The sequence below is a fragment of the Glycine max genome, chromosome 18 (assembly GCF_000004515.6).
Source record: "Glycine max cultivar Williams 82 chromosome 18, Glycine_max_v4.0, whole genome shotgun sequence".
NCBI classification, from domain to species: Eukaryota; Viridiplantae; Streptophyta; class Magnoliopsida; order Fabales; family Fabaceae; genus Glycine; species Glycine max.
In genome coordinates this window covers 7,959,903-7,972,199 of record NC_038254.2, presented here as the reverse complement: position 1 = coordinate 7,972,199, position 12,297 = coordinate 7,959,903, and the positions used below count along the sequence as shown (strand labels likewise).

The 12,297-nt window shown below is 35.8% G+C and overlaps 1 protein-coding gene across 1 annotated transcript; it reads left to right on the top strand.

The window, feature by feature from the left end:
• Window positions 1-821: 821 nt before the first annotated feature.
• LOC100809266 (disease resistance protein RPM1) lies at window positions 822-4,566 on the top strand. The gene is made up of 2 exons (XM_003551480.5): window positions 822-3,648; window positions 4,179-4,566. Exon 1 carries the CDS (start codon window positions 863-865, stop codon window positions 3,620-3,622), a length of 2,760 nt encoding a protein of 919 aa, XP_003551528.1. The 5' UTR covers window positions 822-862; the 3' UTR covers window positions 3,623-3,648; window positions 4,179-4,566.
• Window positions 4,567-12,297: the final 7,731 nt, after the last annotated feature.

Here is a 12,297-nt window from a genome sequence, read left to right as displayed (position 1 = left end):
TTAGCCCGCTTGAATTGATATTGCACTGTAGCTGGTTAACAAGTTGTACTTTAAACATTAAAATAAGAAGTATATTCACAGAGATTGTCTTTTCTATTCGTTTAAACTTTGTAGTTGCTGAGTTCAGATGTTATTGTTAAGCAAATAAGTTGTTGACGGAAGTATGAGCCTACAGCTTCAGAGCCAATAGAACATTCTAAAGCAAATATTAGTTTATTCCTAACAGGCTATTAAGTTGACAAGCATGGCCGTTTAATTTTGTTGGTAAAACTAGATAATACCGACTAACATCATTGAAACAAATAATTAGTTTTCTCTAAGATATTAGTTTTCATAATGTTAAAGAATATAAGTTTGAGGTGAAATCAGAGAGTAGAAGTGGAAAGTTGCATCATACAAGTTAGAATAAGATTTATAAATCTGAGTATTAAAGTTTTGGATTAAAGTATATTGTTAAATTTTCTTACTTGATTTTTTATGGTTCATTCCAATAAATATCCACTTATGTGGTAGCGTGATATGATGTGGATACAGTGGCAAACAATTAACATTAACAATGGCAAATTCAGTGCTGACATGCACGTTCAGCTGCGTCTGAAACTAGCGCTGGTCATATCTAGCATGTGTTTATAGGTCAAGTGGATGATACTTTAACTTCCACATGCCAAATATTATGACTTCGTATTAATTGGAATAAATAACTACTTTATAAATTAGCAATACATCCAACTTGCTGAATAAAAGAATATTAAATATTAATCAATTGTCCCCCTCTTACTACGGACATGGCTATATATGTTCAAGAACATCAAGTTTTGCACTCACAACAAACCAAAAAACAGAGCTAGCTAGCAAGACTAAAATGGCAGAAACTGCAGTGTCCTTGGCTGGTCAGCATGCGCTTCCAAAAATATTGGAAGCTATCAAAATGGTGAGAGATCTCCCAAAAGAAGTTAGAGACATTACAGATGAACTTGAAAGCTTTCAAGATTTCATTAATGATGCTGATAAAGTGGCTGAAGCTGAACAAGATGATGGAAGGCGTCATAGAATAAAAGAAAGGGTGATGCGGCTGAGAGAAGCAGCTTTTTGCATGGAAGATGTCATCGATGAATATAACATCTCCTGTGAGGATAAGCAACCTGGTGATCCTCGATGTGCAGCTTTACTATGTGAGGCTGTTGCCTTCATCAAAACTCAAATCCTTCTCCTTCAAAGTGCGTATAAGATTCAGGATGTTAAATCCCTTGTTCGTGCTGAAAGAGATGGTTTCCAAACCCATTTTCCTTTAGAACCAAGACTAACAAGTTCTAGAGGAAATCAAGATGTCACCTGGCAGAAACTTCGAATGGATCCTCTCTTTATCGATGAAGATGATGTTGTGGGGCTTGATGGCCCTAGAGATACATTGAAAAATTGGTTGACAAAGGGAAGAGAAAAACGCACTGTAATCTCTGTGGTGGGAATTCCTGGGGTGGGAAAAACCACTCTTGCCAAGCAAGTTTATGACCAGGTGCGTAACAATTTCGAGTGCCATGCATTGATCACAGTGTCTCAATCCTACTCTGCAGAAGGACTACTGAGGCGTTTGTTGGATGAGCTTTGCAAAGTGAAAAAGGAGGACCCTCCCAAGGATGTTTCTAACATGGAGTCGTTGACCGAAGAAGTCAGAAACCGCTTGCGCAACAAGAGGTATGTTGTCTTGTTTGATGACGTATGGAATGAAACATTTTGGGATCACATTGAATCTGCTGTAATTGATAATAAAAATGGAAGTAGGATTTTAATCACAACCAGGGATGAGAAGGTTGCGGGATATTGTAAGAAATCTTCTTTTGTTGAGGTGCTTAAGCTAGAAGAGCCATTAACTGAACAAGAATCATTGAAATTGTTTTCTAAGAAGGCATTTCAGTATAGTTCCGATGGAGATTGTCCAGAAGAACTTAAAGATATATCTCTTCACATTGTTAGAAAGTGTAAAGGTTTACCTCTAGCAATAGTGGCCGTTGGTGGTCTTTTGTCTCAAAAAGATGAAAGTGCACCTGAATGGGGACAGTTTAGTCGAGATCTAAGTTTAGACTTGGAGAGGAATTCTGAGTTAAATAGTATAACAAAAATTTTAGGTCTAAGTTATGAATATTTGCCGATCAATCTCAGATCATGTTTATTGTATTTCGGAATATATCCGGAGGACTATGAAATTAAATCTGATAGATTGATTAGACAGTGGATAGCTGAAGGGTTTGTCAAACATGAAACCGGAAAAACATTGGAAGAAGTTGGGCAACAATATTTATCAGGGTTGGTCCGTAGAAGTTTGGTGCAAGTATCCTCATTTAGAATTGATGGCAAAGTTAAAAGTTGTGGTGTTCATGACTTAATACACGACATGATCCTTAGAAAAGTCAAGGATACAGGGTTTTGTCAGTATATTGACGGGTGTGATCAATCTGTATCAAGTAAGATTGTTCGACGCCTGACAATTGCCACCGATGATTTTAGTGAAAGTATAGGAAGCTCATCCATTCGGTCAATTTTTATTAGCACAGGAGAAGATGAAATATCTGAACACTTAGTAAACAAAATCCCTACAAATTACATGCTATTGAAGGTACTTGATTTTGAAGGTTCTGGTTTACGTTATGTTCCTGAAAATTTGGGGAATTTATGCCACTTGAAGTATTTAAGCTTCCGGTATACAGGGATAGAAAGTCTACCAAAATCAATTGGCAAGCTCCAGAATTTGGAGACCTTGGATATAAGAGACACAGGTGTGTCTGAGATGCCAGAGGAGATTAGTAAGCTTACTAAGCTACGCCATCTTCTGTCTTATTTTACGGGTTTAATTCAATGGAAGGATATTGGAGGCATGACATCCCTACAAGAGATACCTCCAGTGATTATAGATGATGATGGAGTGGTCATTAGAGAGGTAGGAAAGCTAAAGCAGTTAAGGGAACTGTCGGTGGTATATTTTAGGGGAAAACACGAAAAGACTTTGTGTTCCTTAATAAATGAGATGCCACTCTTGGAGAAAGTACGTATTGATACAGCTGATGAGAGTGAAGTAATTGACTTGTACATTACGTCACCAATGTCTACACTTAAGAAGCTTGTCCTACGTGGGACGTTAACAAGGTTGCCAAATTGGATTTCACAGTTCCCAAATCTTGTGCAACTGTATTTGAGCGGCTCCAGGTTGACTAATGATGCATTGAAATCACTAAAAAATATGCCAAGGTTGATGCTCCTCTTTTTAAGTGACAATGCTTATGAAGGTGAAACTTTGAATTTTCAAAGTGGAGGGTTTCAGAAACTAAAGACACTGCTACTCAAATCTTTGAATAAGTTGGAGTCCATCCTTATCGACAGAGGAGCACTGTGTTCTTTGGAACTATTTTCTTTACGAGAACTCTCCCAACTCAAAACAGTACCCTCTGGAATTCAACACTTGGAGAAACTTAAAGATCTCTATATCAAGGACATGCCAACTGAATTTGAGCAGCGCACTGCTCCTGATGGAGGAGAAGACCACTGGATCATCCAAGATGTGCCCCACGTACGTATTTGGAGTGAAGATGCTGAAGAACCTTTGCATATGTTCGGCAGAAGTCATCACTAAGATGCGTCCAACTTTGAAAATAGAAGGTGCGTCTTTTTCACATTAATAACTTTGTAGAATGGCATTCCTGGCCTTATTCTTTTCTTTAATATAAAATGCAACCGTTATCTAATTCCTAAAATAATTACTTTTGCCTCGTTTTCTCTTATTGTATTTGCTTCATAATTCTTTTTATACAATATGTCACGTAGAAGTTAGGGAAAGAATTGTCTAACAAGTATATGCCTACACCAACCTTAGTTAACATTTCTTCATTATTAGAGTCTAACCATTATAATCCTTCGTATTATTGTGCTCAGAATTGGTAAATGTTGACCTCAACTGAATTGAGTTTTTTTTTTTTATTTTATTTCCGTGTTGATAAGTACTTGAACAATTTCATTGTATGATTTTAAGAAGAAATTAACTTGGTATTTTTATAGGGTTGTAAGCATATATTTCGTGTAATTGTTGTGGATTTTTAATTTTTCATTATGATTGAAGCCTAATAAGGTGGATTTTTTCCTAATTTTGATGCTTTGAAGTTTGACCCACTTTGTACAATCATGAAATTTAGGAAAGCACCAAGGGAAGATTGTAAGAGGTGTTCCAATTCCAATATTTCCAGCATTCGAAACTTGTGGTTTTTAGAGTGTTAATTAGTACGCCCATTCTAGCGTTATTAACACTAAACAATACGTAGAAGGGAAAATGGTGTTCCTACACATGCATGCAATTTTTGACAACTAGAAAACTGAAGATTCGCTCATGTTCTTTCTTTTGCGGCTTCTGAAATGGTGGATAAGTGGATTTGAGGCATCAAAGTGCAAGATTCATCAAATTAATTTTATAAGCTTCCTTCTTCTCTTTCTCTTGTTTCCCTTTTTCTAAACTGTGTAGTTAAATTTTTGTTAACCTTATGTAATTTGAACTCTTATGTATAATTCAAGTTCATTTCTTTTAAATTGATTGTTTGTCTTTGTTTTAATTTAATGCCTTTATATATTGATATTTGGTCACTTATACTACATTGATCGTATATTCCTATTGACAACTGTAAAATTAAAATAACGATTGAATTTAGGATATAATGCAAACGAGGTTGGAGATTCTATAGGAATTAATATCAACAATTAAGACAATTTAGATATTCTTGAACCTAATGAGTGTCCTAATTGAGAAATTCTAAAGATTTAGGATTTTCAACTGCGAAAATGAGCTTTCGAGTTATAAGATATATTCACCTTCAATTACAATAGTAAATAGTAAATTCAGTTTTCAATTATGCTTCTAGAACTTGAATTAGAATGAACATTTGGATTATACATGCTAAGGTTGGGTGAACTCGTATTGTAACAAGATATGTTGGATTGTGGCATAGCACTTTAATCCTCTTAGCATAGTGCTTTGGTACCCAAACTTTTATGTTCAGTTTTGATTCCATATTTTTCAAATGAAAAAAATATAAAAAATAAATTATGTATTGACAATTCAAAGGAATCATACATTATTATTCGATCATACACAATCATATATAGGGTATTTTTTTACCTTTACATTATTATATTAATGATTTTTTTAAATGGTGTACAATATAAAAAATTTTACACCAACAATGTACATAGTCTTTAAGCTAGAATTATAAAAAATAGTTTGCATTATTAGTGTAAAACAATTTTAGACTATCATTCCCTTGTATATCATCACGTATAATATTTGATAAATTTGTTGACTTTTATTATAACTATTTTAAACTTCATATCAACACAATTTTTTAATGGTTTCATTGATAAACTGTTATTTGATTGTGTTTGAACCATAATTTATGCCCCATTTTTTATTGTTTTGACTTAATTTTGTTAACAGAATTTAGTGCGAAACATACTTAGAATAATGTGACTGCACTTAAATTTAATGCGAAACAGAATTTAAAATCAGTTTAACTAAATTTGTTTGTGTTTTTGTGACTTATTTTATGGAATTGAAAATCAGATTGAGTGAGAAAAATAGTTGGAATACTGCACTTAAACATTGTGTAGAATGTAGTTTTTCTTTTATTATTTGGATGGAACAATAAGATTAATAAATATCAAGTTGATTTTTTTCTTATTTGGACTTGTAATGAGTTTATGAAATAGTTGAAATGAGTTTATTTTTGGTTTTTTAGTTGAAATTTTAATAAATTTTTTTATTGGATGTTAACTCGTTGGCAAGTGTACCAAATCGTCACAAGTAGTAAAGTTCTCGGAAGTCCGAGTGTCGAATCCACATGGACTTTGTTTGTACTTAGATTAATGCAAACCCAATTTAAAAACAAGAGATAAGAATTTAAAATAAAAGATAAAGAAAGATAGAAGATAAAGTAAAGAAAAGATAAGATATTTAAAGATAAACTTAGAAGAGAAAAGAAAAGATAAGATACTTAAAGATAAAATTAGAAGATAAAAGAAAAGATAAAAGATTGAAAGATCAAAATAGAAGATAAAATATTTAAATTGCGATATGATAAAGATAACTACTTCTACGAAATTCAAATAAAAGAGAAATAAAACCTATAAAATTGCTAAAACCTAATAAGTCTAATCAGCCTAGATACATGGATTCAGGATTTGTCTGTTATCAATACCAGTGAACTAATTCTGCCCCACATCTATCCATCTACTTGCCCTTGATGCCTCACGATGACAAGCCTACCTTAATTACCTATCTTCCAAATGCCCTTTGTGAAGACTCAATAACTAAGATGCATAAGGATTACATTCTAGATGTTTGCTAAAGCATGGGCATTGGGGCATTAAGTCATACTAACCCAATAATTTCTTTCTTTTATTGTTCTATTAAGCGTTACCCTCTCCCAAGTGGTCTAACCCTTAAAACCGATTCACGCATTCATTCCTTATCCCTAATTAGGCTTTACCCTTTCCCGAGTGGCCTAAAGACTAACAGAAAACAAAGTCCGAGATGCAGAATAAGCAAGAAAGAAAAGCAGATAAAAGAAACTGGAAGGAAAAACTCTCTAAAAGATAACCCGATAATTTCCTCCTTTTAGTGTTCTCTTAAGCGTTACCCTCTCCCGAGTGGCCTAACCCTTAAAACAGATTCAAGTATTCATTCCTTACCCCTAATTACGCTTTACCCTCTCCCGAGTGGACTAAACCCTAACAGAAAGCAAGTTCCGAGATACAGGATGTAAAAAGAAAGAACGGTACATAAATAAATAACTTGGAGGGAATTCCTCTTTTTATTGATAACTCTTGAAATGCTCCATACATCATTGGCTTTTTAGGCCTGCCAGGCCCTAGCTAGGGGGATTAGCCACTCATGGTCATGAGGGCTTTACAATGAGAAGGGGGTGAAAGAAAGGGAGTAAATGAAACCCCTAGGAGAGGGGGTTCTGTTGTTGTTTTTGTCCCTTGAACTGACTCTCTATTTATAGTTGTTGAAGTGGGCTTTGGGCCTCCATAGGCGCGCTTAGCGCGACACCCCGCGCTTAGCGCGTGTACTTCCTGACCTGCTTAGCTCGTGACGCGTGCTGAGCGCGCGTATTGGGTTGGGCCTTCTTCACATTTTCTTCTTTTCTTCAATTTTTCTGCCATTTTTGCTTGTTACACCTCCAATTTTTATATCTGCACCCAAAAATTCAATTCAATTAATTTTCTAACTTTTAATCACAAATAACTGCTAAATAATTAATTTCAGGCCAATATTTGACTAATTTTCTACTATCAAAATACAATTATTTAGCAGTTATCATTGAAATATGACTGAATAAAATTTGGATAATGAAAAACTTAATTTGTTTGACTGTGTGCACTATTATGCACTACACTTAAATCCACTGCAAGATAGTATTCATTAGTAGTGAATAAGTACCTATAATATAGTTTTCTTGCATTATCATTATTTTTTTTCTTATGTTTCTGCATCAACTTTAGAAAAATTCAACTCAGAGGTATTCAACTAGAGACAATAATGGTTGGCACCCAACCAGGAAAGGCACACATACGATCTTTGAAAGCACTAAGTTATCTACTTTCTAACAAGTTATCCCATACCAAATTGCCAGATTGTATACAATTTGATCCATCAAAGTACTAACTCGTATCTTTGAGAGAACCAAAGCAACACAAATTACTTACCACTTTAGGCGACCCGATTGTATATTAACTCTCAAAACTAATTATAAAAGTAGAATTTGTTTTTATTTAACAATTCTAGTGGAGCATAATAATTGTTTGAGCCAAAGGTTGTACTACAGTTGTGACTTGCCAATGAAGTATGTGTTCTATCATTTATGTGTTCATGCAGGGAACAATTATGCAGTGTCATTAGTGTGTTGTGTAATCAGTGAGTGTCATTAAGGTGCTGAACCTAGTAGCATATACAATGTATGTGTGTCATCTAGGTGCTGATTTAGGTCCGTGTGAAGGAAACAAAATAACCATATACAGTGTTCTGATTAATTGTGGGAACCACATTTCCCAAACCAATGCACAATTCCTGAAGTCAAATTTTGAAAAGTCTTTACAACTTATAACAATAGAAATCAAAAGAGTATTTATAATTATGCGTAAAAAAAGAAAAAAAACAATAGTGTATATTCTGAAAACTTGTAAGGTTCATAAACAATACTGAATTTTTCCCATAGCGTATGTATGGGGTCGGTCCAAGCCAGTTATATATATATATATATATATATATATATATATATATATATATATATATATATATATATATATATATATATATCACTTTCTTGACCTAATTTTGTGCAAATCAATTCAACCATAGCTGTAAACCAAAACCTTCAAGAACTATAATAATAAAAATAAGGAAAATTAAAGATAGAGACATGGATTGGGATATATATTTATAAAGATTCTAATCTTTCAATCTTGACATACATGCTACTTGTTCTTTTGTCTCCCTTCTATTCTTTTCTCCTGTCTTTTTTTTCCTTCTCACTGACTGCTATTGTTTTTCTTTTCCTTTTAGCTTAGCATGTCTTCTAGAACTTGTACTTTCTTGTTTAGACAAATAAGACCCAAAATCAAGTTTATATTTCAAGATCATAGTGCCCCAATCTTACACTATAGAAGGATTTCTGCCAGATATGCTGGACATGCTTTGCAATGAAAAAGTGCAGAAGGCTGCTCCAAGTGTTCCTATAAGATGATAGATAAAGTCAGAAATGGTTTGTGCAATTGTCATGTTTGATGATGTATGGAAGAAATTTTTTTAGGATGACATTAAATTTTCTCTTGTTGACAATAAAAATGGCAGTAGGATATTAATCACAACCAGGAACGAGGAGGTTGCGGAGTTTTGTAAGAAATCTTCATTGATTGAGGTGCATAAGCTAGAACCTTTGGGGTTGCTATGTAAGAAGCCATATTGGTATGGTGTTAGGGCCACCTCTAGTTTTCGAGGAACCAGTACGTCCAATAAGCACAAGGAAGAAGGAAGGGATAGAGAGAGTGAGGGAATGGACTATTTCATTGCATGCCTTGCTTGTTATTTACATTCTATATTTATAGACTCCTTCATAACAGAAAGGATTACAAAATATTTGGCCTAACGAATTTTATTCCTCTTGTCCCCTAGAAGCAGACAATTCAAGCAAGGAATTCCTAAAAGGATCTTCTAGAAGCTTAGAAGCTGGCTCTCCTCAGCTCTCCTCACACTGCCTCAAACGTAGTCATTGAGGTAAGTGGGTTTTACAATTCTTCTCTTGATCTTGGCTGCTACCTGCACCTCCATTTCTTCTCATGTACCTCCTGTTTGTGCTTCATGAACATTCGTATCATATGGTTTTAATGGGTGTTGTCCAAAAGAATATGAAGATGTAGGTCTTGAAATTGTTAGAAAGTGTCAATGTTTACCTCTAGCAATTGTGGTCATTGGTGGTCTTTTATATAGAAAAAGTGCACCAGAATGGAAACAGTTTAGTCAAAATCTAAAGTTGAGAAATGGAGGAGAGGAATTTCGAGTTAAATATTGTAGCAAAATTTTTAAGTCTAAGTAACAATGACTTGTCATACAATCTCAGATCATGTTTTTTGTATTTGGGAATGTATCCTGAAGACTACGAAGTTAAATCTGGTTGATCGATTAGGCAGTGGATAGCCGAAGGGTTTGTCAATCATGAAAGGGGGAAAACTTTGGAAGAAATTACACAAAAATATTTAATAGAGTTGATCTCTAGATGTTTGGTACAAGTATCATCATTTACCATAGATGGCATAGGTGTGATTGGTTTGAGGGTGAAACCAACCGAAATGTATCAACTGTATGATTTTCTTGAGGTAATAATCAATGATTACTCGTTTTCATTGTGTTCCTATTGGTATTGAAGCAATTAGTTTCAGGCTATGATAAATTGTAGTAGCTGAATGCGATTGTTAGGGAAACAAACCCTTTTAGCTACAATGAACATCAAAGACAGAACACACTAACAACACCACCATACAACAACAACAACAACAACAACAACAACGCCTTATCCCACTAGGTGGGGTCGGCTACATGGATCAACTTCCGCCATAATGTTCTATCAAGTACCATACTTCTATCCAAATCATTAAGTTCGAGATCCTTTTTGATAACCTCTCTTATAGTCTTTTTGGGTCTTCCTCTGCCTCGAATTGTTTGCCTTCTCTCCATCTGGTCTACTCTCCTCACTACAGAGTCTACCGGTCTTCTCTCTACATGCCCAAACCACCTAAGTCTATTTTCCACCATCTTCTCTACAATAGGCGCTACTCCAACCCTCTCTCTAATAGCTTCGTTTCTAATTTTATCCTGTCGAGTCTTACCACACATCCACCGCAACATCCTCATCTCCGCTACACCTACTTTATTCTCATGTTGGCTCTTGACCGCCCAACATTCTGTTCCGTACAAAATCGCCGGTCTTACCGCAGTCCGATAAAACTTTCCCTTTAGCTTGATCGGTACCTTTGCATCACATAACACCCCCGATGCTTTTCTCCATTTCATCCATCCTGCTTGAATGCGATGATTCACATCCCCTTCAATTTCTCCATCATCCTGTATTACAGACCCAAGATATTTAAACCGTGTGACTTGAGGGATAATATGGTCTCCTATTTTCACCTCTGAGTTAGAAACCCTCCTTCTTTTGTTGAACTTACATTCCATATACTCCGATTTGCTTCTGCTTAGGCGAAAGCCATGTGTTTCTAGAGCTCGTCTCCAAGTTTCCAACCTCTCATTCAACTCCTCCCTCGACTCTCCAAGGAGGACTATGTCATCTGCAAAAAGCATGCATCTCGGCGCTATCTCTTGGATTTGTTCCGTGAGGACATCCAGAATTAAGGTAAAAAGGTAGGGGCTAAGGGTTGACCCTTGATGCAAACCAATTGTGATGGGAAAATCGTCTGACTCTCCACCCTGTGTCCTAACACTAGTCGATACCCTATCATACATATCTTGGATAGCTCGAATATATGCAACCCTAACCCCTTTCTTCTCTAGAGCTTTCCACAAAATCTCTCTAGGCACTCTATCATACGCTTTCTCCAAGTCAATAAAAATCAAGTGCAAGTCTTGTTGGTCCATGCGATATTGCTCCATCACCCGCCGTAATAAATAAATCGCTTCCATGGTCGACCTTCCCGGCATGAAACCAAATTGATTCTCAGTAACTTGAGTCTCCTTTCTTAATCTCCGTTCGATCACTCTTCCCATAATTTCATGGTATGACTCATGAGCTTGATTCCCCTATAATTTGCACAATTTTGTATATCCCCTTGTTCTTATAGATTGGCACTAACGTGCTTCTCCTCCATTCCTCCGGCATGCGTTTTGACCTCATAATTTCGTTAAAGAGTTCGGTGAGCCACTCAAGACCTCTATCTCCAAGAGTTTTCCACACTTCAATAGGTATGTTGTCTGGCCCCACCGCCTTACCATTACTCATTCTTTTCAACGCTTCCTTTACTTCCTGTTTCTGAATCCGACGATAGTACTTATAGTTCCGGTCCTCTTCTCTTGTGTCTAGACTGCTAGAGTCATATCCATATCCATCATTAAATAAGTTGTGGAAATACGCCTTCCACCTTTCCTTGATATCTTTTTCATGCACTAAGACTTTGCCTTCTTCATCCTTAACACACTTTACTTGATCCAAATCTCTAGTCTTCCTCTCTCTACCCTTAGCAAGCCTATATATAGATCTTTCTCCGTCCCTGGTTCCTAGAGCTTGGTATAGTCCGTCAAAAGCTTGGGCTCTTGCCTCACTCACCGCCTTTTTGGTTTCATTTCTAGCTATCTTATACTTATCCCAAGTTTCAGAATTTCTACACCTAGACCACTCCTTGAAACACTCCTTTTTTACTCTAACTTTGCTCTGAACATTTTCATTCCACCACCACGATTCTTTACCCCTAAGTCCAAAACCTCTAGATTCACCCAACGTCTCTTTAGCCACTTTAATAATCTCTTGGGACGTCTTGTTCCACATATCATTTTCACTTCCTTGTGATTGTCCACACCATCCCTCCCATATCTTTTGTTGGAAGATTCCTTGTTTCTCACCCTTCAAGTGCCACCATTTGATCCTTGGTGCTACCATAGGACTTCTTCTCTTTGCCCTCTCTAATTCTTACATCCATAACCAAAACTCTATGTTGGGTAGTCAAGCTCTCTCCCGGGATAACTTTACAGTTCAAGCA

What these genes read in the sequence shown, in the direction of transcription:
- LOC100809266 (XM_003551480.5), top strand. Translation starts at nt 863, where the DNA reads ATGGCAGAAACTGCAGTGTCCTTGGCTGGTCAGCATGCGCTTCCAAAA.